Source organism: Budorcas taxicolor, chromosome 10 (genome assembly GCF_023091745.1).
Source record: "Budorcas taxicolor isolate Tak-1 chromosome 10, Takin1.1, whole genome shotgun sequence".
In the NCBI taxonomy this organism is placed as follows: domain Eukaryota; kingdom Metazoa; phylum Chordata; class Mammalia; order Artiodactyla; family Bovidae; genus Budorcas; species Budorcas taxicolor.
Genome location: NC_068919.1, coordinates 100300496 through 100325443, shown reverse-complemented (window position 1 = coordinate 100325443; position 24948 = coordinate 100300496). Strand labels below are relative to the sequence as shown.

The 24948-nt window shown below is 51.0% G+C and overlaps 1 protein-coding gene across 9 annotated transcripts in view; it reads left to right on the top strand.

Annotated features, from left to right (window-relative positions):
* TTC7B (tetratricopeptide repeat domain 7B) overlaps nt 1–24948 on the top strand; it is a 267251-nt gene that overhangs the window by 144423 nt on the left and 97880 nt on the right. For all 9 annotated transcript variants that reach the window (XR_008199968.1, XM_052646213.1, XM_052646211.1 and 6 more), the window contains exons 8-10: nt 1080–1143; nt 4888–5025; nt 24547–24630. Coding sequence is in view for 8 of the 9 variants with exons in the window: in XM_052646213.1 (XP_052502173.1) it covers nt 1080–1143; nt 4888–5025; nt 24547–24630 (286 nt within the window). In the remaining variant the exon portion in view is untranslated. The remainder of the gene's footprint in view (nt 1–1079; nt 1144–4887; nt 5026–24546; nt 24631–24948) is intronic.

Genomic DNA, 24948 nt, shown 5'->3' with positions numbered 1-24948 from the left:
GGTGGCGGGGGCCCTCATCCCTTCTCTTAAGTTAAATGTAATAGTACCTGGGAAGGTGTGAATTTAGTCTTTATTTAGTCATCTCCGAAAATCCAGGAGTCTGTTTGTTTGTTTTTAACCAAGTTAACTTCTGTTTTGGCCCTGCTGCGCAGCATGCAGGGTCTTAGTTCCCCAGCCAGGGACTGAGCCTGTGCCCCCGCAGCCTTGACCACTGACCAGCGGGCAAGTCCCTAACCATTCTTCCTGCACTCTGCTAGCATTCCACAAAACAAGAGTCGAGTTTGGCCCAACTTGTGATGCAGCTCGCAGTTCCACTCAAGGATTCTAGAGGTTGAGAATGGAGAAAATTGCAGGAAGTCTTTTAAAATACTCAAATCAGAAAAAAAAAATGATATAGAGAATGGAGGTCAGAGTTATGTTTGGTTTTTATTGTTCTATAATCCTGAGCAACATTGAGCCTGAAAGCCTTTCCTTTTAATCCAAGATGTCAAGTCTAGCCAAATTCCATAAAATTGATTAATAAGACAGTTCTTGTATGTTACCCCAAAATACAGCATATGTGTTTCTGTAAGATAGCTCACTTAGCTCATGAAACTCTTACAGTATCCTAGGAATTATTCAAACTCTAAAATTGCTTCCAATCTCCTACTTCATTGAAATGACAATATACAATATGCCAGCTAGCAAGTAAGATATAAGAAGAGTACCGTGTACTGAAATGTCTGCAGTTGATAACTCATAATGGGTTTAGGAGAGAGTCTGTGTTATTGAGACAGTGTCAGTTTGTACTTATCAAAATTTCTGCCCCTATAATAGTCACAAATGTTACTTGGGCTTCTAACTTGGTCTCTACAGCTTTACCCTGTTACCTGCTATTTAGATGCATAGTTAAAATGTGTAAGTTCCATAGATTACCACAGAAGTAAACACATTGATTCAAGTGTCCATCATCCAGCATTTCTCATGGGTTCTATACTGTGTAAGAATCTAGGAGCTGTTAGCATTCAGTCCTGCTCTTGGTTACATATTGTGTGTTACTTTGAAATTGCCGTATATCAAAGTGAATTTTCTTTATACAGCATTTTTTGTCCTCAAGAAAATACTGAAGAAGCCCTGTTGTTACTGCTGATTAGTGAGTCAATGGTGAGTAGAAGGTGTCTTTACATTTTTCTTTCCCCTATTCCTTTAGTCCCTGTTTTGATACGGTGACCCCATCAGGACAGTGACTCTTTCTTTGCAGAAACAAGAAGAGCACTTTCTGAAGGGGATACCTGGTGGGAAAAATAACTACAGTGGTTTAAAGAGAGATGTTTCTAACTCTTGGGCTGGCTAGAAATGGCCCTGGGTTGGCCTGAAGCATGAAGCTCCTCTTTCCCTTAGCAATTAGCAGGCATCTGAGTTCATTCATTTATCCACAAAGTACTGCTTGAACAAGAACACAGTTGCATATGGGTAACTACAGCTAAAATGACCATCAAGGGAACCTTAAATGGGGGGTGGGGGAGAAGCCCTCAAGGGTCAGCCTTTATGAGCCTTCTTCATTTGCCTTGGGAGGGAGAATTGGGGGGTGAAACACTGGCTGTATTGAACCTCTGGTTTCCATAGCAGCAGCCTGATGACCCTGCCTCGTGTGCCGCCCAGGTCCTCTCTTCAACCCCCTACCTGTTCCCCAGGCATTGCAGAGTCCCAGGCCAGGAGAGCCCACTCTGTTACCCGGCTCTACTGTTGGGAGGGAGTTTTTGCCAGACCATCAGATTCCTCCGAGATGTTTTCTTCGTGTTTGGCCAGGAGATCGAATTTAGGTCTAGAATTTCATCATTCATCATTTACTGGGTTTCTTCTTAGCACGTCGCCAGGTGTGACAGCCCAGCTTGAAGCATGCCAGAGTAATATGGGTCATAGTAGTTAGTACCTTGGCACTTAAATGACGTGTGCTGAGCACCTGAGCAGAACAGCAAGCCCGGGGCTTGGAAGGTCCTGTGCCCACCTACTCATTTAGACGAGGGACTGGAGGCGTCCTTCAGTGGCCTCCTGCTCCTTCTAGCAGACATTCTGTCTCCTTCCATAACTCCCAACGTGCTGGGCAGGCAGGAGGAAAAACAAGGAGAAAAACAAGGTGTAACTAAAGCAAAAGAAGGTGGTCCCCTGTACTCCAAGCTTACAGTTTAAGTGGAAGCATGAAATATCCTCCGGGGAAGGAGACTTAGAAACGGGTGCTGAGTGAAGAAGGGGCAGAAGAGGCTGGGGTTGGGCAGGGACTTTCTTGCCTTAATTTAAAGCTTTGGGTTTTCTTTTTCTGTGAAATGGCCCTGAGATGTTTACAACAGGGAGACTGCTTGAGTTACCGCATCTTTTTATTTGGAAGCCCTTTGACGTCATTGGCCCCACTTCCTCTGAAGGATACAGGTCGCCTCCATGGCTCATCTTTCCCTGACTGTCAGCTGGTGACTGCGGATGGTGTCATTTACACGCTCTCCTCCGCCTTGGCACAGGCCAGCGCCCGTGGGCTCCTGTAACTGGCATTCAGACGAGCGGGTCGCGCCGCGCTCGGTCGTCAGTCCCGTGGCAGGTGGATGGGGCGGGGGGAGCGCCACTGCATTCCCTCCTCCTCACGGGGCTCTTCACAACCTGCCGTTTAGCTTCCTTTGGGCAATCTCGGTTAGTGACAGTGGAACAGTCTGAGAGCATGGTGACCGTGCACTTCCGCCCTCTTGGACAGTTCTGATTGAGAATACCGTGTTCTGTTGTCAGGCTGTGCGCGCTGCAGTTTGGAATTTGGGGAAGCTGGCGACGTCTCTAGAAGGCATGCCCTCAGAGTAGACGTCTAACTCTCCTGCTTCCTCACTGCAGCGACAGACCCTAATAATACTCAAATTTCGGATCCCCTGGAGGCAGTCAAATTCGACTCTGTCGTATTTAATTTCCAGAAAATCTCCTCAGAGGATGATGAAATCCAAACGATGACAGTAAATAACCAGGACGGCTATGTTCTCCCTGTAGATCCTTCCATGGGTACGTAGGTAGAAGTCTAAATTGAGTTGCCTTTGGAAGCCTTTTTTCACGTCCCTTGATTTTTTTTTCTTCCAGTTTTTAGACAGAAAATAGATGTGCTCAATTTCAGAACCAAAATGAGAATTGCTGTGTTGTCTATGTGTGTGTGTCTGAGAAAATTGTATTCTCCTCTGGTCCTGATTTTAACTTAGAAACATAAATTTGTCAATGGTCCCTCCGCCTACAAGAACTCATTTGGAGTTGAACTGTGTTCTTACCTCAAATCAAATTAGTTTCTCCAGGAGAAGGGAGTTATCAGAACTGTATTTCAGCACAATTACCACTGAGACAGCATTCTGGGATATTTATTATTTGTGGACCTGCTTGAGATTCTGTACTGTACCTTTTTAATCAAAAGGCACTGATAGACTCTCTCTTTAAAAAGAAAAAAGGAACGCATTTGGCATAACCTGAAAACCTTTCTTAAATAATGTTTTGTTGTGTTCCCTTCTCTCTCAGGTTGGTCTCAGTATGGAACATTTGGAGCAAATAAATCAAATGAGACCACTGATAGCAGGCCCTATTTCCCTCACAGCTTCTTTTGTTGGCTCCAAAGGCATTCCTAACCAGACAAACTTACAATGAAATTTTCAAAAGCAGGCTTGTTTCCGTAAGAGATGACTCACTTTGTAGGAAGTGGCCCGTCTCACATATTTCTTATTTGTCTTTGACATTTAAGAGGAGGGAGCTCTAAGATGAGCAAGTGCTGACAGGAGGCTACAGGCCAGTGCCTTGGGCTCACACAGAAGAAAGCGTCCGGCTCATCAGCGAGCGAGAAGGTGTGTGCACGGCCTTTCCCAGTGTCAGGCTGGAAGGTAGACGTTGGGCTGCCGGAACCAGTGACCCTGGTCCCTCGAGAGCCAGTTTCACAGGGGAAATGGAAGGGCCCTTTCTGTGTTCCTAGGGGTGGATAGGTCTGGAGCCTTCTGTTAATTAGAAGGGCAAAGAAGACAGGCAAAGTCCAACTTTATTGGTACCGAACTCCCTGTTAGGGAGAAAAGGAAAATGGGCTACGTCTAGAGTCTCGAGTACATGTGATGTGTTTGGAGGAATCGGTGGAGTAATTGCAAAAGTAATGAAAACAAGTTGCCATGGAGAGCAGTTGATTTCTAGATAAATCAGACGAACAAGCTCGAATGCGCCTGCGGTGTTCCTGTGCTGAGCAGTGGGGGTGTGAAACAGACAAGCCTCCCTGTTCTCCTGAGCCCTCTGCACTAACATCTTTTAAAACCAAAGTCTGTTTGCGTCTTACTTTCTCTTCTACATCTGTTCTGTGCTCCCCTGAACAAAGTTGAATGAGTCTTTGTAGTCTTTTCCAGTGAAGCTATCACACAGAGATTCAAATGTTGCTTGGGTGAGAGACGAAAAGGAGGATACATCTCTGTAGGACTGATGTGCCCTGATAATAGCGTCTGGCAATAGGAAGTGTGGGGCTGGGGATTTTCTCCTGCTCTTTCATGTAGAGGACAAGCAGGATCCATAATTGAGACACAGCAGGGCTTCATCTGATGGACGATTCTGCTGCCCTCAAGCGCAGCTGTGTCTGCTGCGTGGCTGGCTGTGAGCCTGAGCCCAGGAGAAACCACTGTGCTTGGCATCCGCTCCTGAAGCTTCCTCCAGACGCCTGCCAATGCGGGCAAGTGCCCTCCAGGCCTTCTGAGTCCTGCGGTGCTCTGGGGATCTTGAGTAAACGACCCCTTACTCACTCGTGCCCTTGTCCCCAGGCCCTCGGCAAGCTCTCAGGGGCAGCAGGCCCTGAATGGCTTCCCTGCACAAAGCGATAGCTGTGTGCATGGCCAGCTCACCATCTGCTTCTCTCTTCTGTGTTGTTTTCAGGCCAACCGCGACGCTGTGCTGAGCAGGATACCTGAGCACAAGAGCGACCGTCTCATCAGTTTACAGAGCGCATCTGTGGTCTATGATTTACTGACCATTGCTCTTGGAAGAAGAGGCCAGTATGAGATGCTGTCAGAGGTACAGCCCTTGAGTCTGGTTGACTTCCAGGCAGTGGGTGGTGCTGGCGGTGTGAGTGCTGGAGGAGCTGGGCGACCTGGTCTTCACACACACACACATACCCCGCCCCCCTCACTGGCAGCCATGTACACTCGGGCCCCTCATCTAACTTTGGTTTCCTTTTCTGCAAAATGGGGATCAGGCTGCACAGTGTGACGGTGGGATTCACCAGTGCTTACTTCCTACCGGTGGTCCGTAAACCCACTGGGGGTGAGTTTGTCTGTAAGAGAAAGCAAGCGTTTCTCAGGCAGTTTCTTTTTCAGTGTGATTTCCATGCTGATCCCCATTCTCCCATCTGTGATATTAATTTCCTTGTAAAGCTGGTTTTATTTTATGTCAAGTATTGTGGCATAACTACTGGCGCACTGGCGACTTCCGGCCCAGGGTGCGTCGAGTGTTCCGGGACTTCCGGGACAGCGTGCCTCGAGTGAGCCGGGACTTCCGGCCCGGGGTGCGCTGAGTGAGCCTGACTTCCGGGACAGCGTGCCTCGAGTGAGCCGGGACTTCCGGCCCGGGGTGCGCTGAGTGAGCCTGACTTCCGGGACAGCGTGCCTCGAGTGAGCCGGGACTTCCGGCCCGGGGTGCGCGGAGTGAGCCTGACTTCCGGGACAGCATGCGTCGAGTGAGCCGGGATTTCCGGCCCGGGGTGCGCGGAGTGAGGCGGTACAGGCTTAAGGGAGAGTAGGCGGTGCCTTTGTGTGTAGTCTTTCGCTCATTCGGAGGAGACCCCAGTTGCTTGCAGATGTTGCCGCCTCATTCCCTCCGCTGCTGAGAGGCATTCAGGCTGGAAGCTGGACTGTTTAACAGTTTCGGAGAAGCTGGTTAGTCGGAGGCCATGCTTATGCGTTATTGAGGGACTGCCCAGGACACCAAATCTACCCCCGAGAGGCTAACTTAGTCACAGGATCATTTTCTCTCTTCCCCAGAGGAGTAAAAAGAAGAGGAGGAGAGAAAAACCACTCCTTTTGTTCAAATGAATCTTTCCACGGTATTTATCTTGTTTCTTCTAAATTTATGCGCGTTGCACCAGCCTCTGGGCACGCGGACGGGGAATGAAATACTGTAACAGGTTGGCTGACGTCGCTCGGGCGCCCGGCTCACCCTGTAGCCCGCCGGTGCCCCGCCGCTTTAGGCACGAGCCTCGGGGAACAGACGAGCCTGCGTGGCTCCCATCTTTTTTTAGCCTTTGGTTTGGTGACTACACAGGGCGACGGTTACTCAGGCTTCAGGGAAAAAAAAAAAGCCCCTCACAAACGGGCTCAGATGAAGCGATGAGTCCGGGTGCTCCTGTCCCGAGGTGCCCACCGGGCGCGTCCCAGGCTGGGGGTGGGCCCGGCTTCATCACCCCGGGGGCTTCGACTGCCAGGGACCCTCTCCTCCTGGCCGGCTGAGTTCCTGTCCGCCGCCTCCACCAGGGAGAGAGCCACGCAGCTCACAGCTGAGTTCTTCTAAGGTGCACTCCCCTCCCCGCCCCGACAACCGCTAAAAGCCTCGGCGTCCAAGGCTGCGTGGGGCTTGCACGACCGCTCTCCTCCCGTCGTGGGGCCGCAGAACCGGCCCCCGGCTTGAAATTCGCCTGTGTCCGAAACAGGTGTGAGGAGGCCGGCCGGGGTGGCGGACGAGCTGGACGGCCCCTGCCCGCGGGCGTACCCTCGTGCCACGAAGGGCTCTGGGCGACGGCTGTCACCTCGCGGCATTCCTCTGGGAGCCGGCGGCTCCCTGGCATGCGCTTCGGCCTGGCGCGGAATCCTGGGACCGCGTTTCCAGCCAGATGGCTTTCACCTTGACGCCACGCCTCGCTTCGTCCGGTGGTCGTGCCCTGACGCCCAAGTCGCTGGGTAGTCTGGTTGGTTGGCAGAGCCTTGGTTCAGAATTCACCGCACTGGTCACACGGACCCTGTGGAGACAGTGCGGGGTTGCCTTGAAGGGGCTGGAGCAGAACAGTGGGAGCCTTTGGAGCCTTTTGAGTTTTGTGCCGTGTCAGTGTTTTACCCATAAGTCAGTGGGTCATATATAAAATGGAGGACATTCACTTTTTAAAATCCCATATATATGCAGGCCCCGATTCTGTGCTGGGGGCTGTGATTAGGGCTGGGGGTGCAGTATCTGGATCGAGGTGGAGTCCCTGCGGGTGAGTGACCTCTAGTCCAGAAGAAGAGACGGCCAAAGCAGCAGGCAGTCACCATCTGGGGTGCCTGATGTTGGGACAGTCTCCGTGCAGGTTCTGCATACAGTCACGAAGGACTTGAATCCTTGGCCTTAGTTTTTCTTGCTATTTCTTCTTGGGCTTGCAGATGGAGCTTTCCCCAGCAAACATTTGGTATCTGCGTTGTCTCAGATCTAAGTAGGGCTGTCGTGGGAGGAAGGCAAAAATGCAGAGCATTCGCAGGCCAGGCCTGTCTTTGGAGAGCTCTCCTGGGGACAGGGGCTCGGTCCACCCTTGGTTGAGCATGGACACCCCCGCTGCCCTTTGCTCCAGGTCCTACTTAAACTGTCCTGCTTCCCTCATTTGCTGCTGTTTTCTTTCTTTTTTCCTTCTCATTTGCCCTTCCATTTTCTGAGGACTTTAGGTTAAAAGGCTAAGTGAACTTTTTTTAATCGAGGTAAATTTATAAAACATATACTTAACCATTTTAGAAGGTTCAATACAGTGGCATTTAATACTTTCCTGCTATTGGGCAATCATCACCTCTAATTTCAAAACACTTTCATCACCCTGAAAGGAAACCCCATCCCCATAAGGATTTGTTCGTCATTTCTCCTTCCTGCCAAGCCCTGTCAGCTGCTGATCTGATTTTTGACTCTGTGAATTTAGCTATTTTGAATATAAGTCCCCAACATACAAAGGAGTTCCGTTCCGAGAGCATGTTCGTAAGTCTAGATATCAACTAACACAGTTAGCTATATAGTACTGTACTGTAATGGGTTTATAATACCTTTCACACAAATAATACATAAAAAAAGTGGCAAAACATTTTAAATTTTACAGTACAATACCTTGAAAACACTAGTACGTACAACCACTGGCATACGGAGGCTGGCCATCGAGTGAACAGGCAGGAAGAGTTACTGACTGGAGGAGGGAGAGGAGGCGGGAGATGGTGGGGTTGAAGGGTCATCAGTGGCAGGAGATGGAGGGTAGGCTGCAGCTTCACTCACACTTGGCACTGACGGGACACACATTTGCGTCTGTGAAAGTGTGTGACTTGAAGGGTCATATGTGGGTGACTTACTGTATTTCATATGAATAGAATTGTCCAGTATATGATCTTCTGAGCTTATTATATACTTTCACTTACCCATTGGCAGTGACTGTATGTAACTTCATCATTTTATATAGCTGTATAGTATTCCATTGTTTGAGTGTACTAAAATTTATGTAACCAGTTCTGGTTTATAGTCATTTAGGATATTTCTAAATTTTGCCTTTAATAATGTTACAGAATAGTTTCATTATAATTTTGAACCTATGCTTTAATGAATAAATACATGTACATCTTTGTAAGTTTCAAGGAATGGAATAATATTATAGATGTTTTATTGTGAATATTCCCAAGCATTCTTCTCTCCTCCATTGACACCACCCCCCCAGCCCAGCCACCTCAATGCCCAAACCTAAGTCAGCAACCTCATGTGTCCTGGACCCAGGCCCTGAAATCGGAGAGCCTGGGTTTGAGTTCCTGATTTGCCACTTACTAGTTATACGATTCCAGCAAGTCATTAACCTCTTATGCCTCAATCTTGCCTTCTGTAAAACAGGGATAATACTCAGACCCGTCTCATATCATTCTGAGGCTTGTTTGCTAATCCGTGCAAAGGGCTCAGAACAGAGCCCAGCGCGTAGATTGCATTAAACCGCAGCTGCATGCTGCCGGGCTGTCCCCGCCACTCTGCACAGGACTTGCCCAGCATCAGGCAAGCAGCTAAGTATACAGGAGTGACCTGACCTTTCTGGAAACTTCCAGTCGTCAGGAACAAGCACGTGGAGAGGCAGCCAGTTAGAGAAGGCCGGATAGTGAAGGCCTGTTGACTGCAGGTGAGAGCTCTAGGCCAGGTGCGGCGGAGCTGGCCAGCTGGTCACCAGGGAGGATCGCAGCAGCCAATGTGTGAATTGGCTCCGCAAGGCCTGAGAGGAGTCAAAACATCTACGAGCAGAGGGACAGCCTTACCATCAAGGTCAGAGAGGCGGGAGGGCGGGGAGGAGGAGAGGACACCGGGTGGAAAGTGTGGAGGCAGGTTGCCAGGCCCCGATATGCAGGGGTCACCTTTGTGCCGGCTGGACCTTTCATGAACAGAGGAGTCACCACCACCAGGCTGCTGTGAGAGAGGCAGTCTTGCCTCCTGCTCGCCCCCTCCTCTCGCCCTCCTCCCTTTTCTTGTCCCCAAGCAACAGCAGCACTCCTGCGTCAGGACCCGCTGACCCAGGTCCTCCTGCCAGCAGGAAGAGGCCGGCGTGACTGCCTCGGCTCCCAGCCCGTCTCCTCCTTGCCCCTCCTGTCACTGACAGCTTTGCATGGGTTCTAAGTGCTGTGCAGACTCTGCCCTTCAAGAGCTGTGCTTGGGGACCTCCGGGGCGGTCCAGTGGTTAAGATTCCATGCTTCTAATGTAGGGGGCGCGGATTCAATACTTGGTTGCAGAAGTAAGATCCCACATTCCTGCTGAGCAGCATGGCCAAAATAAAAATAAATGTCTAAAAATTAAAAAACAGAAGAACTCTGCTTACTCGGGGAGCAGAGCCACGCTCTTCTCTGTCTGTTGTTTGAGACAGAAGTCTCTTCTCACATCTCGAGAAGGACCACCCCTGTGTGTGCCCACACGATGCCCTTCTTTCTCTCGGGCGCTATTCAGCCAGCCCCTGGGTGAGGAGCACGGTGTACAGAGGGAATTCAAACCAAAGGGGCGGCCCACCCTCATCCCGACAGGTTTAAATACTAGCGATGGTCGCCGTCCCTGCAGTGCTAGGCATCTGTGTGTTCTTAAAGACTCACGTGGGGACTGCCCTGGTGGTCCAGGGGCTAATACTCTGTGCTCCCAACGCAGGGGACCCGGGCTTGACCCCTGGTCAGGGAGCTAGGTGCTGCGTGCCACAGCTAAGACCCAGCGCAACCAAATAAATAAATTAAAAAACAAGACTCATGTGAGCCCTGCTGAAAGGCTTGTGTAGGAAGGAACACTTCTTTTCTCCCTGTTCAATTTAAACAGTAGCACTAGTTGGCATGACAACCTGTGCTATTAAAAGTAAAGCAACAAGCTCCGCTTTCCTTGCTTTTGAGAATGAACCCAAGCTGCTAAGGAGGCTTGTTTCTTGACTATTAATGGCTCCATTTTAACGGAACGTTATGGGGTCTTTTGTGAAGGGTGTATGTATCCCCTCTCCATAGACATGGCAGCTTTAAAGACAGAAATGGTATTTTTATCTTTCCCACTGAACTCGTGTTCATTTGTTTATGGTAAATCTCAGCAACTCTTGTAGTTCTGTGGGTAGAAATGTCTGGCTAGTACCAAAGGGACATTTACACATCCCTGCCCCCCAAACACTTATTTAATCAGGGAGCCTCGTGAAAAGCACTTGAAGGTCTAACTAAACCTGCTTAACTGGCCTACCATTTGTTAGTTTACATTAGTGTTTGGTCTGTCATGCAGCCCCACTCTGCAGAAACCCAGCCTTGACCTGCGTGCCAGGGTCTCCGGAAGGCGTTAGGGCGGCCTGATGGCCTGGGAGCCACTTCTGAGACAGGAGGGCAGGTGGTTTGGTTTACGTGCTCACCTGTCCTCCTGTCTCAGAAGTGGCTCCCAGAAGTGGCTCTTCAGTCATGTCCGACTTTGTGACCCTGTGGACTGGAGCCTGCCAGGCTCCTCTGTCCATGGGATTTTCCCGGCAAGAATACTGGAATAGGTTGCCATTTCCTTCTCTAGGGGTTCTCCCTAACCCAGGGATCAAAGCCTTGTCTCCCATGCCTCCTGCACTGCGGGCATACTCTTTACTGCTGAGCCACCAGGGAAGCCTTGGTTTATTACAGGCACCCAGTAACAACTTGCTGAATCACCCAGTCCTTCAAAACCAGTGGACATTCTCATCCTGCTTTTCTTTGGTTTGGGGGTAACCTGTCCCTGGATGTGCAATGAGTGTAGCTTCCAGAGGTTGGCCCAAAGGTTAAAGGTCATCTATGTGGGAACTGGGTCACAGAGGAAGAGGTGGGCCCCACTTGGGGCCGAGCACTGACTGGTAGGATCCCAGCTCTGGTCCAGCTTTGGGGGTCAGCCTCCAGAGGGATCGGCTCCGCCATTGTTATCAACAGTCCTGCCGCAAAGAATCTCAGCCACTGCGTGGCCACTGGTACCTACAACCCCACCAACATGAATATGTTTTTGAATTAAGCTTCATTGTTCTTACAGCCCTCAAGGGAAAAATGTTTTGCCTTAATGCCATATTAACCTTTTAAACATGTATAATTCAGCGGCATTAACTAGATTCACAGAGCTGAGTAGCTATCATGTCTGTTTCCAAACTTGATCGTCATCCCAAATAGAAACTCGTTATCTGCTAAGCAATGCTCCCCATTCCCACAGCTTCCATAACCTGGTGCCTCTCAGCTAATTTCTGTGTCTATGACTCTTGCCTGTTCTGGGTACATTATATACATGGAGTCATGCAATACTGATGTTTTGTTTCTGGCTGATTTCGGGTAGTCTAGTGTTTTCAAGGTTCAATGTCATAAAGGTAAATCTGATCGCGTAGCTCAAAGCTTCACTCCTCATCACAGCTGAGCAGTGTTCCACTGTGTGTGGGCCACACTTTGTTCATTCTTCTGCTGATGGGCACGTGGACTGTTTCCACATTTTAGCTATTGTGAATGACGCTGCTGTGGACACTGGTAGACATGTGTCTGAGTTCCTGTTTTCTTCTATCAAGAGCGAAACTGCCAGGTCATATGGTAATTCTCTCTTAACTTTCTGAAGAACTTCCAAACTGTTTTTCACAGCAGCGGCACCATTGTTGCATTCCATACAGAAAGGCACAAGGATTCGAATTCCTCACCAACACTTGCATTTTTTTTGTTGTTTTTTGGTTCATTTTATTATAGCCATTCTGGTAACGGAAACGGTACCTCGCTGTGTGTCTGCCTACTGACTACTGACGTTGAACATCTTTTCATGTGCATACTCGTCATGTGTTTATTTTGTCTGGACAGACGTCTGTTCAGGACATTTGCCTGTGTTTAAGTTGGGTTGTTTGTCTTTTTGTTGTTGAGTTATAGGAGTTCTTTATTTAGTATAGGTGAAAGTCTTAGCAGATGTATGAGTTGCAAACATATTTTCCCATTCAGCAGGTTGTCGTCCTCTTTCTTGAAAATGTCCTCTGATGCACACAAGTTTCCAATTCCAGTGAAGCCTCGTGTACTGATTTTCACACACGTTTCCGATCCCAGTGAAGCCTCGTGTACTGATTTTCACACAAGTTTCCGACTCCAGTGAAGCCTCGTGTACTGATTTTCACACAAGTTTCCGACTCCAGTGAAGCCTCGTGTACTGATTCTCACACACGTTTCCGACTCCAGTGAAGCCTTGTGTACTGATTCTCTCACACGTTTCCGATCCCAGTGAAGCCTCGTGTACTGATTGTTTTTCTTTTGTTGCTCTTGCTTCGGTGTCCTATCTAAGAATCCATTGCCAAATCCAAGGTCACGAAGATTATTACCTATATTTTCCTATAAGAATTTTATGGTTTCTTTTTTATTTTTTAAGAAACTGTTTCTTGTTGACCCATTTTGAGCTAATTTTTGTATATGGTGTCAGGTGGGGCTCCGACTTCATTCTTTCACATGTGGGAATTCAGTTTTCCTGGCAACATTGTCTTAGAGGCCATTCTTTCCCCCATTGGTTGAATTTGGTGCCTTGTCAACAGTCCATTAGGCAGCAGATGTGTGGGTTTATCTCCAGGCTTCCGTTCTGCCCTGTCGGTCTGCGTGCTTATTCTTAGGACAATCCACACTGTTTTCGTTGCCGTGCCTTTATGATAAGCTTTAAAATTGGGAAGCTGTGTTTTCCAACGCTGCTCTTTTTCAAGATTGCTTTGACTCTTCATTGTTTCTGTTACGGCATCAACTCTGGATTCTTGGTGTTTCACTGCGCTTCTCACAACGCCTCCTTCTTTCTCTGTGCCAGCCCCCCCCCCCGCCCCTCCCCCTGCCCCCGCCACATACACACACCTTGCAGGCCATCTGAAAGAATGGATCCTGACGCTGGATCTATATTCAGGCATTCATCAAGCACCTATTTTGTATAAGACACACCCCTGGGGAGAGCCTGCGGCTCCCTTCCTCCCCTCCCTAGCTCTTGCACATGTTCGGGGGCAACTCTGAAGTCCCTGGTGGTCGGAGCCAGGGGAGCTGGAAAGACCAGAAGGTGAGTGCAGCAGAGGAGGGAGGAGGCTGAGGAATGAAATGCCCATTTCTTGAGAAAGTGGCTCATTTATAAGAACAGCAGAGCTACTCAGTGAAAGAATGGCTGGAGCAGTGTTTGCACAGAGCCCTGGGGACCCTTCACTCACTGTGCAAACTCTGTGTCTTTTTTCATTCAGCAAGTATTTACTGAGAAGCTATCACCAGACATTATTCTGGATTTTGATGATATAGAGTAAACAAACAAACAAACCCCCCCCCCCCAAATCACTGTTCTCATAAAAATAACAAAAGTAGAAAAAAAGCACCTGTAGGGGAAAGAGTGTTTCTTCAGTCATGACAAGCTGACTGGCAGCAGATCAGCAGTCACAATGGAAAACGGGAAACACTGAGAGCGCATCCCGCAGTCAGTCTAGAGCTGTGCCCAGCGGAACTAGCCTCCCCAACGAGCCCAAGCAGGTGGACTGCCCGATGAAAACAGGCGGCCTCTCCGCTTGCCGCTGCTGCGGGTCAGTTGCTGAGCCGTGTCCGGCTCTTCGCGACCCCATGGACTGTATCCTGCCAGGCTCCTCGGTCCATGGGATCTTTCAGGTGTCGTTTCCTTCTCCAGGGGAGTCTTCCCAGATCAGGGATCGAACCCACGTCTCCCACATTGGCAGGCGGCTTCTTAACCACTGATCCACCTGGGACGCCCGCCTCTCCCATTAATAGCGTCTAAATAAAAACACTTAAACTCCAGTGTCGCCGCCGTGCAGACTCGACCCAGTTGCTTCGTATGGCTGGAGGGAGAGCGTGCCGGAGGGTGGTGTCCGGTGTTCATGCTCTATAGTAAAGCCTGTGACCTTTGAGAAACAACCCACTCTCTACTCCTCCCACTGTGGCCAGGGGCAGCGGTGGCCTCCAATTTAAGCATTTGCCAAAGCAAGAGAGCTAGAAACGCCTCTGCCATGTCACTGTTACAGGGCAAAAAGAGAGACGGGAAGCGGGGGCATGGATGTGGGGTTAGCTCAGTTTTATTTCCAACTTAAGGGGAGAAAACTTGAGCAAGCCTTGACGGATGTTGTCTATATTTTCTCAAAGCTGGGTGGGAGGACTTTTATTTGTAGCTGAGAGTCCCATCAGCCTGCCTTTGTAGAAGCTTTTCTTGGCCCCAGACTCTTTGTAGAGTTGATCTCTTGAACTGTACTTTAATTTGTATTTTTATCAATATAGTTAGTTGATTTGGAAATATGTAGCTGAGAGTCCCAGCAGCCTGCCTTTGTAGAAGCTTTTCTTGGCCCCAGACTCTTTGCAGAGTTGATCTCTTGAACTGTACTTTGATTTGTACTTTTATCAATACAGTTCGTTGACTTGGAAATAAGGGCTCGGAGCTGAGCGTCATGAGACCTGGGTTCCAATTTCAGGTGTGCCACCGTGTGACCCTGGGCAGGTTCTGTCTCTTCTCTGAGGCTTAGTTTCCACATCCTTAGTAAAGTATGAACAGGAAGAGATCATGTCAAAGGTCAGCACGTTCTCTGATTATGTCAATTCATGGATTTAAAGTAATGGTCTAAAAAATATAAATTGCTTAGTTTTTTATTGCTAATGTTAAAAAAAATGAAATATCATATACCATGTTCAATTATTAAAAACTGTCACACAGCTGCCAGGAGTCGCAGTAATTACTTGACTCATTAAGTAACTATGATGAAGCAAAGAAAGCCTTCCTACTTGGTTGGCTGAGGAATGTAGGTTACGAGAGCTTCTAGGATATGCCCGTCACGTCCGCAAAGGTGAGTAAGGAAGTTCACTGCGCTGACTGTTCTGTTTTAATAGGGATGGATTTCAGACTTCAGCTCCAGGCTAAATTTGAGGGGTATCTGATTATTTTATCCATCCCCCCTCCCCCATGGGTTTTTGGAGGCTGAAGCTCACCCTCGAATTCCAGAAACAGGCGCTGGCTTCCCCTTGCTCGCGGTGTCACACGGCTGTCAGTGCCACGCACCCGGCTCACGCCATGGGGCTGGGAAGGCAGTCGCTAAACCCTTTTCTTGTGCCAGAAGAACTTCTCATTCCTGGAGCCCCCTCAGAGATGGCTGATCGAGGAAGAGCCGAAACAGGGCGTGGGAAAGGGTGAGCTCTTGCTACCGAAAGGAAATCACTATTTTGGAAGTGACATTTTGACTACCACTCAAATGATGAGGATGCCAGCTAGAGTCTAATAACTGTTCTCCCAAATATTCTTGGTATTAAATGAATGTTGTCTGGGATTTAGAGAGGTGGCAGCAGGATGTTGGCGGTGAACGGGCCTCTCTTTCCTGGTAGAAATAATAACTGTCGCCAAGCCCGCCTTCTTTTCTCATGAGGGAGACAGTTTGGAGGTGGCGCCGCTGTTGCGTGTGGGTGACGCAGGGATACGTGGACCCTGGGCCTGCTCCACCGTCTCTCCGCTGGGCGCTGGAAGAGGAGAAGGGCCAGCATCCAGCTCTCATCTCCCCTTTCTCGCCTGGGGGCTCCCTCCCACCCTCCTCTGCCCTCCGCTGGCACCCCGATCCCGGGGCTCCCCGCAGCAGCATCTGCTTCTCTGATGAAAGCAACACCGACAGCAACATGCTGGTTGAATTTACTCTGCGCCAGCCACTCTTCTAAGCATTTTAAAAATTTTATTTATGTATTAATATTCGTTTATGGGTCGAGCTGTGTGGCATGTGGGATCCTAGTTCCCTGTCCAGGGATCGAACCTGAGCCCCCTGAATTGGAAGCACAGTCTTAACCGCAGGAAGTCCGTCTTCCGAGCGTTTTCACGCGTTCCTTGCTTGAAGCCCACAGTGCGGCTCTGGCTGATGAGGGGGGAGTTGGCATGGAGTCAGCACGTCCTGTGCCTCCTCTCCAGCCACCGGCCTGCCTGGGCCTTGGTGACCGAGGCTGCCTCTTTCGTGCACCCACTCCCATCTGGCTTCGCCCCCAAAAGCCTACATCTTCTTAAAAGTCCATTTTCATCCACTTAGACTGGAGCCATTACTGAAATGTGAATTCTTTTACTTTGTAGCACATAGTCTCTTCCCACAGAGAAGGCGATGGCAGCCCACTCCACTTCTCTTGCCTGGAAAATCCCATGGATGGAGGAGCCTGGTGGGCTGCAGTCCATGGGGTCTCGAAGAGTCGGACACGACTGAGCGACTTCACTTTCACTTTTCACTTTCATGCATTGGAGAAGGAAATGGCAACCCACTCCAGTGTTCTTGCCTGGAGAATCCCAGGGATGGGGGAGCCTGGTGGGCTGCTCTCTCCGGGGTCGCACAGAGTTGGACACGACTGAAGCGACTTAGCAGTCTCTTCCCAATCTCCCTACTTTATTAAAACTGGAAATTTAAAATTTATGGACAAGATGTTATGCTATGATCTGCATCAGAATAATATGTTGGGGAGAAATGCGTTGGGGATATGCATGAAACAAGATTCAGAATTGAGGGGCTTCCCTGGTGGTCTGGTGGCTAAGCCTGCACTCCCAAGACAGGAGCCCAGGTCCAGTCCCTGGTCAGGGAACTAGACCCCACATGTCGTAACTAAGACACGTGCAGCCAAATAAGTATTTTTTAAAAAAGATTCAGAATTGAGTTGATAGTTGAAACAAGGTGACAGGTACTTGGGGTTTTATTTTGTTATTTCCCCGTCTTTGTCTTAGTTTGAGCATTTTCAATAATAAAAATTTTTAAGAAGGAAGAAACTGCACATTTGTACTCTTATCACATCCAGATATGACTAGGACGCGTAAAAGGTGCAGTTAAACAGAATCAAGGTGAGCCAACACCTGGTCTAAGGAGCAGAGGCTGTGGGCGGCAAGCGCCCCAGTGACACCCCAAGCCCCCCTTGCACTTAGACGCCTTCCCTGGAAGAGGGTTTCCTTTGTGATGCTGACCTGCGAGGCTTCCCTGGTGGCTCAGCGGTACAGAACTCCATCTGTGATGCAGGAGACGCTGGTTCAGTCCCTGGGTCAGGAAGATGCCCTGGAGGAGGGCCTGGCCACCCACTCTAGGATCCTTGCCTGGAGAATCCCACGGCCAGAGGGGCCTGGTGGGCTACTGTCCACGGGCTACTGTCCACGGGGCGCAAAGAGTCGGACGTGACTGAGGTGACTGAGCGTGCACGCACGCCTGCTGACCTGAGCCACTTAGAGACTTATGTAACTTCAGCATTCACAGGCACATAGAGGAGGACACGCTCCGTGGCTTAGCGGGATGCTTGGCATCAGGACCTCAGGAACAGCTGGAGCTGTCTGGGCACTTTTCCGAGCCAGCTCTCAGAAAGGCTGCCAAGAGCCCTCAGGAGGACAGCCATCCGCTGTGAGGCCAGAGCTGGGATATTTCGGAATCAGCGCAAAGGGTTAATTTGTAATTGTTGGCTTGCATTTCCTGTCTGTCTTTATAGCACCCCTACAGCTTATACTGGAATGTGTGTTGTTACAGTAACGAGGAAGGGGTCCGAGCTGGGGGAGGCCTGTGAAAGGTCTGCACGTAGAGGAAACCACGGCCTGTCTTTATCAAACTGTGCGCCTTTGAGATGGCACAGCGGTGCTAGTGGACACCGTGAGATCTGTGGTTTCTTGAAAATCCTGCAAGCTGAAAAGACCCCAGTCCTCAGAGGACGTGGAAACAAGGGCATATTGCTGAATCTCAGGAATAGTTCAGGGAACATGTGGCATTTTCAGGAGCCTTTTATTTAGCCAAACTTTGCTTTATGTGGTGAGAGGGCGCCTAGCCGTTCGAGCGGCTTGTCCGTAGGGAGCTCTCAGAGGCAGGGGGAGCTGTGGCCCCAGCTCCGCAGCGGACCGCTGGGCGTAGAGCCTGCTCTCCCGGCGCTCTGAGCCCCGGCGCAGTCCTGGCTGCAGCTCCGCTCCGCCGCCTCCTCGGTAAGTGGAACAGTACCTGTGTGGACGTCACCACTGACTCGAGGGACGTGAGTCTGAGCAAACTCCAGCAGACATTGCTGCAGTCCATGAGGTCGCAAGGAGCCAGACACGAGTCACTGACTGAACAGCCATCTGTTGGACCTCGTTGGGTCACCTGACCAGGATGAGGCAGTTCTCGTAAAGCAATCAGAACAGCGCCTGGCTGCAGTGTTAGCCAAGAGCTTGTGGCCTCAGCCATCTGGGCTGCAGTAACAGAGTACCGCAGGCTGGGTTGCGTGTACACAAAAAGCTTTTAGTTCTCGTAGTTCTGGAGTCTGGGAAGTCCGAGATCATGACTAGCAAGTTTGCTGTCTAGTAAAGGCTCACGTCCGGGTTGCAGACTGCCCACCATGTCTGAAGGAGCAAGGGATCTCTCTGTGGCTCCACCCTCCTGACCAGGGTCTCCTAATATCACATGGGGGGTTAGGTTTCAATATGAATTTTAGGGGGACACAAACATTCACTCCATACCACTTACTGGAAGTGTTAGCCACTCAGTCATGCCTGACTCTTTGCGACCCCATGGACTGTAGCCCACCAGGCTCCTCCGTCCATGGGATTCTCCAGGGAAGAATACCGGAGTGGGTTGCCGCTCCCTTCTCCAGGGGATCTTCCCGACCCAGGGGTCGAACCTGCACCCCCTGCCTTGGCAGGCGAATTCTTGGCCACTGCTCCACCTGGGGAGCTGGAGCATCTGCCTTGTTATTCCCTTAAAAAGTGATACGGGCGTCCCTGGTGGCTCAGCGGCAGAGAATCTACCTGCCAGTGTGGGAGACAGGGATTCTGTCCCTGGGCCGGGAAGCTCCCCTGGAGGAGCGCATGGCAACCCACTCCAGTGTTCTTGCCCGGAGAATCCCATGGACGGAGGAGCCTGGTGAGTTACAGTCCATGGTGTCGGAAACAGTCGGACACGACTGAGCGCACACTCAGCACAAACGTACATTCTCGTTTGGTTCTGTAAAGTTGTACGTTATTTTCAACGTCCTCAGTCTGAATCCTTTCCTCAAATGAGGAAACATTTTATAAAGTAAATACTTATTTATGATACGATGTATTGTAAGTTTGAATTTTCATATATTAAATTTGGATAAAATGATAGGCATCATGTTACATTTTCTTTCTTAATTTAAGAGTATTCATTAAAAAAAAAAAGAAGCTGATCTACTAGCCTGGATCTGAGTACTGTCGCTTTTTATGTGTTAGCTAATTTAATCCTCCTGATAATTTTTACACTGCTTGCTGCTGTATTTCCCGTTTGGTAATGGGGAATCTGGGTTAGGGGTTGATTGGCTTTGCCCAAATTCACAAGGAGCCTGGTGGGCTGCAGTCCATGGGGTCCTGAGGGTCGGACACGACTGAGTGACTTCACTTTCACTTTTCACTTTCATGCATTGCAGAAGGAAATGGCAACCCACTCCAGTGTTCTTGCCTGGAGAATCCCAGGGACGGCGGAGCCTGATGGGCTGCCGTCTATGGGGTCGCACAGAGTCGGACACAACTAAAGCGACTCAGCAGCAGTGATCTGTGGTGAAGCCTAGATTCTTTGTTTCTGGCTGCTGTCCAGGTGATTCTCCTATTCTGGAAGGTTCGCAGGCAGAAGCGGTACAAGTGCTTGTTGTGGGCTGGGAGGTAGGGCTTGTTATAAGTGGAGCCTGGGTACACCTTCATGGCCTTCAGTTCAGTTCAGTCGCTCAGTCGTGTCCCACTCTTTGCGACCCCATGGACTGCAGCATGCCAGGCCTCCCTGTCCATCACCAGTTCCTGAAGCTTGCTCAAACTCATGTCCATCCAGTCAGTGATGCCATCCAGCCATCTCAGCCTCTGTTGTCCCCTTCTCCTCCTGCCTTCAATCTTTCCCAGCATCAGAGTCTTTTCCAATGATGTAGCCAAAATATTGGCGTTTCAGCTTCAGCATCAGTCCTTCCAATGAATATTCAGGACTGATCTTCTTTACGATGGACTGGTTGGGTCTCCTTGCAGTCCTAGGGACTCTCAAGAATCTTCTCCAACACCACAGTTCAAACGCATCAATTCTTCAGCGCTCAGCTTTCTTTATGGTCCAATTCTCACATCCATACATGACTACTGGAAAAAGCATAGCCTTGACTAGATGGAACTTTGTTGGCAAAGTGATGTCTCTGCTTTTTAATATGCTGTCTAGGTTCGTCATAGCTTTTCTTCCAAGGAGCAAGCGTCTTTTAATTTCATGGCTGCAGTCACCATCTGCAGTGATCTTGGAACCCATGACAAGGTTGTGGCTAACAGAGCCCAGCTCGTTCTTTCAAGCAGGAAAGGCATCTACCGGTGCAAACCATTTAGCACCCAGAATCCATAGACGCCTCAAGATCAGGAGTGAACAGAGATTAAGGAGGCTCCTGCCCCAGTTTGGGAGGATACAGTTAAGTCTGGAGGGCTTCCACCAGCCTGGCTGCTACTGTGGCCCCAGGCCCAGCCACAGAAACCAGCTTCCAGCAGCCCGCTCCCCTGCCCTGACCTCTGGAGAGAGCTCTGTGGTGGGAGCACCTGATTGGCTGTACTCAGGTCACATGAAACACTCCAATCTCTTTCCTTCTTCATTCACCCTTGGGCTTGGCTGCCTGGAAGGGAGAGTCTGTGCCCCTTTTATCCAGGGTGTCCTTCCCCCAGTTTCCCTGCCTGAAAGCAAAAAGAAGAGTTTTGAGGTGATTGATTGGCAGCCTCTCCTTTGAGGACCTCAACTAGGTGCTTCCCGAGCTCCCTGGCGGCCCTGAGACTCTGTCTTTATGAGGGCTGCTATTTCCCTGGTGCACCTGGGATGGAGCTCTGTACCAGTTAAGCTTCCGTGAACGTTTCTCACTGAGGATGATGAGTGCGTTAGCCTCTATCACAGAAGAAAACTTGGATGCACGCTTATTTATAGCATCTGGCTTTTTGGTTCAGAACAGACTGTTTCAGCTATGAGCTCCTTTTGTTTATCAGGGAGACAGTTGATATTTATCATTCCCCTTAGCAAAGGAGAAGAAAAGCACTCAAACACTTGACTGTCTCTGTCTATACATTTGAGCATTCGTGGTTGTGTTGCGGTGAGCTAGTTGAGCGGAGCTGTTGGAACACACCTCCTCTCTGATCATCGTCTACCTCCTCCGCACACACCGACTCCTTTGCCTCTTTCCGTCAGTGTGATCATCATTCTCATCCCGCATCCCCCTTCCCTAAATCAGTTTCCAGATTCTGTTGACTTTTCACTTTTTCTCCGTAACCCCTGGCCTCCCCGCGTTTCCCCAGCCGTACCACCCCACACCTGGGCCGAGTCTGCCCCCAGCACCCCATCCTGCCTGCTCGACCTTCTCAGCGAGCTGCCTTCCTCTCGTTTCCCCTCCTGCACTTCCTAAAGGCGCAGTCGTGCCTGCCTGTCGCTCGGCCACGTAGTGGAGCAGGTAAGAGGGCTCCGGGTCTCTGCCGTCCGGCGTCTGTGTTAGTGAGAGGCGAATCCAGAAGTAGCTGACAAGCTGACAGTGCCTTAACCGAGTGCAGGTTAATTTCCTCCGCACGGCAGGAGGTCTGCAGCGCCCCGCGGCCCCGGGCCGGCCCGGCTCTGCTCAGGCATCCCAGGGAGGCACGTCTGTCTCCAGGGCTCTCGCTTCCTGGCCACCCACCTCCAGCGTGGAGACTGTGTCCGGAGCCGAGGGCAGAGTGTGTGCCCACTGAGCGCTCCTCCCTTGAACTCCTGCCGACATCCTGGTGCGGGATGGAGACGCGTGGCCAGCCCTGAGGTCTGCGTTGTGTGTCTCCAGCGAGGGGCGGTGTCCACCTCACATCCTGTATCGGTGCCATCATTTGCTGTTGTGTTAGTTGCTCGGTTGTGTCTGACTCTTGTGACCCCATGGACTGTAGCCCACCAGGCTCCTCTGTCCATGGGATTCCCCAGACGAGAATACAGGGGTGGGTTGCCACTCCCTTCTCCGGGGGATCCTCCTGACCCAGGATCGAACCCAGGTCTCCTGCATGGTAAGTGGATTCTTTACCGCTGAGCCCCTGGGGCTTCCCTGATAGAGTCCCGTGGACAGAGGAGCCTGGTGGGCTGCAGTCGGTGGGTCACAGAGAGTCGGACGCTGAGCACGCCCCTCCTCGCCTCCGCTCCTCCTGAGCAACGCCTGCCTTCTCCTGTCCCCGAGCCGCGAGGGGCTTCACTGCAGAGAAGCGGCCACCGCCTCCAAGGGCGCACTCTGCTCCTTCAGGGTGCCACTGCCCTGTTCATTCTGGAAGCTCCTAGCCCTGTTCCTTTCCGTTCCTCCCAGCAGCTGGCTCGTTCCATCTTTAGAGAGGAAACGGGCTGAGCTGCGTCTCGGGGTCCAAGGGCTGCGCCTCTTAGCCCTGCAGAACCTGCCCCCTGGCGGGAAGGCCTCGGCCCAGGGTCCGTTGCTCTGGGGGCCTGGGCCTCTGGCTTATCCCTTTTCTTCTCTGCCCACCTGTTCCTCACAGGTTGCCTCTGCACTCTCCCTTAATTCTAGAGTGCCTTTCTCTCTGTCTCTTTCTCTGTCCCTCCCTCTGATGAACACACACACACAGGCCTTCTGTGCCATGTGTTTGCTCCTCGGTATGCAGGCCAGACACTCTGGGGTCCTCTCCCTCCCATCTCACTTGCCCCCGCTCCTTCCTTGAGTGGCCCTTCCTTGCTGATGCTGACTGCAGCCACATCCCTCAGCTCTGCACTTGGCTCTGAAGGCCCCGGCCCCCGTGTCCACCTAGGGCTGGCCTTCCCCACCCTGGGGTGCACCCCTCCCCACCTGCAGTCTCCCTGAAGCTCTGGGGTGGCCGAGCCACTCTGTGCGGAAACGAGAGGCCCCTCATCGTCTGGGTGGCCGGGATTTGTAGCTCTGCCCCTGGAGAGACGGGAGCCAGGATCTCTGCCCTGGGTACTTTCTCAGAGTGCAGCTGGGCTGGGCTGAGGCGGGTGGGCGCACAGGGGCGGGGGAGCGAGGCTGGGTGAGGAGGGAGGGGCAGTCACAGGAGGCGAGGCCGGTGGGGCGCTCAGCGCCGCAGCCCCAGCCACGCCTGCCCCCAGCCCCGGAGCCCTCGGTGGGCCACACTGGGCCGTCTGCCCCCCGGCACGCTGAGGGCTCCGGGGCTGCCGGAGAAGAGTGCACTCCTGCCTCCGTGTCTGTGTGTCCGCCCTCATTCGGGAGCGGCGGTGGTTTAGTCGCTCAGTCGTGTCCGACTCTTGTGACCCCATGGACTGTAGCCCACCAGGCTTCTCTGTCCATGAGATTCTCCAGGCAAGAATACTGGAGTGGGTTGCCATTTCCTTCTCCAGGGCGTCTTTCCGACCCAGGGATCGAACCCAGGTCTCCCGCGCTGCAGGCGGATTCTTTACTGACTGAGCTACCGGGACGCCCGGAAGCACCAGTTCCAAATCCCAGCTGTGTGTTTTCCCTTCTCATCCGTGAAAGCCCGGCTCAAGTGCATTCTTCCAGGACGCCGTTCCTGTTCCCCAAGACCGCCTTCCCAGGGCTTTCCGTTTCCTCCTCTCGGGAGCCTTGTCGGTCAGGACCTTGCGTTTGAGCAGTTTACTGTGCCTTCCTCTTTCCCTGTACCACATGAGAAGCTCTTTGGGATCAAGGGTCGTGTTGTGCAGATAGATGAATGTCATATGCGTTATCCGAAATGGAAATAACCACACTCAAAAAGCTACATACTGCCTGACTTCATTTCTATGACATTTCTTGCAAAGGAAAACTCATAAGGACAAATGTAGGTTCCAGTCTTGAAGTGGCGGGGGTTGGCGGGTCGGAGGCAGTGTCGGAACAGTTTCTCTGCAAAAGAACACGGGAGAATTTGGGGGGATGGCAGATTGGACTGCACTTCATTTAGTCTGTATTGGTGGTTACATTGTTATATACGTTTGTCCAAACTCTCAGAACTATACACTAAGATGCGTAAAATGGACTGTAAATAAAATATGCTGAGACTGAACCAGAAAAGGCTGTGTTAGCCAGCTGCAGACTGTCCCGGCCTGTGGCACAGTGTGTGGCTGGGGGCCCGCGGGGGTGCTCACTGTGGGAGGGTGTGCTCAACGCTCCAGGAGGCAGGTCTGGCGGGACCCACGCTCACCCCTGTCCAGCCGGGATGCCGGCAGCTCACCCCGGCCGTCTGCCTTCTTCTCTCCCAACCAGTGCTTGGAGAGAGCCATGAAGTTTGCCTTCGAGGAGTTCCACCTGTGGTACCAGTTTGCTCTGTCGCTCATGGCTGCAGGAAAAGTGAGTCTCCCCGCGGCATGCAGTCCCCGCGCCCACGGGTAACTTGACTTTCATGGGATGCGGTGGGGCCCGGTAGACGTCTGCACCAGTTCTCTGAAACGCTCCTGTGGTCATTAAGAAATGAATGGTCACGTTTAATTATTTGGGGGCCAACATGGAGACGTCACGGAGAAGAAAAATTTTGAAATTCTGGCATTTTTTTCTAGTTGTTGTAACTTTGTTAAGATATGGCTTAAACTAAGGTCAGTTCTTCACACCGACCCCTTTCACTCATCTAAGCGTGTCAGCTGTTCCTGGAGGGGCACGTCTGTTAATTAT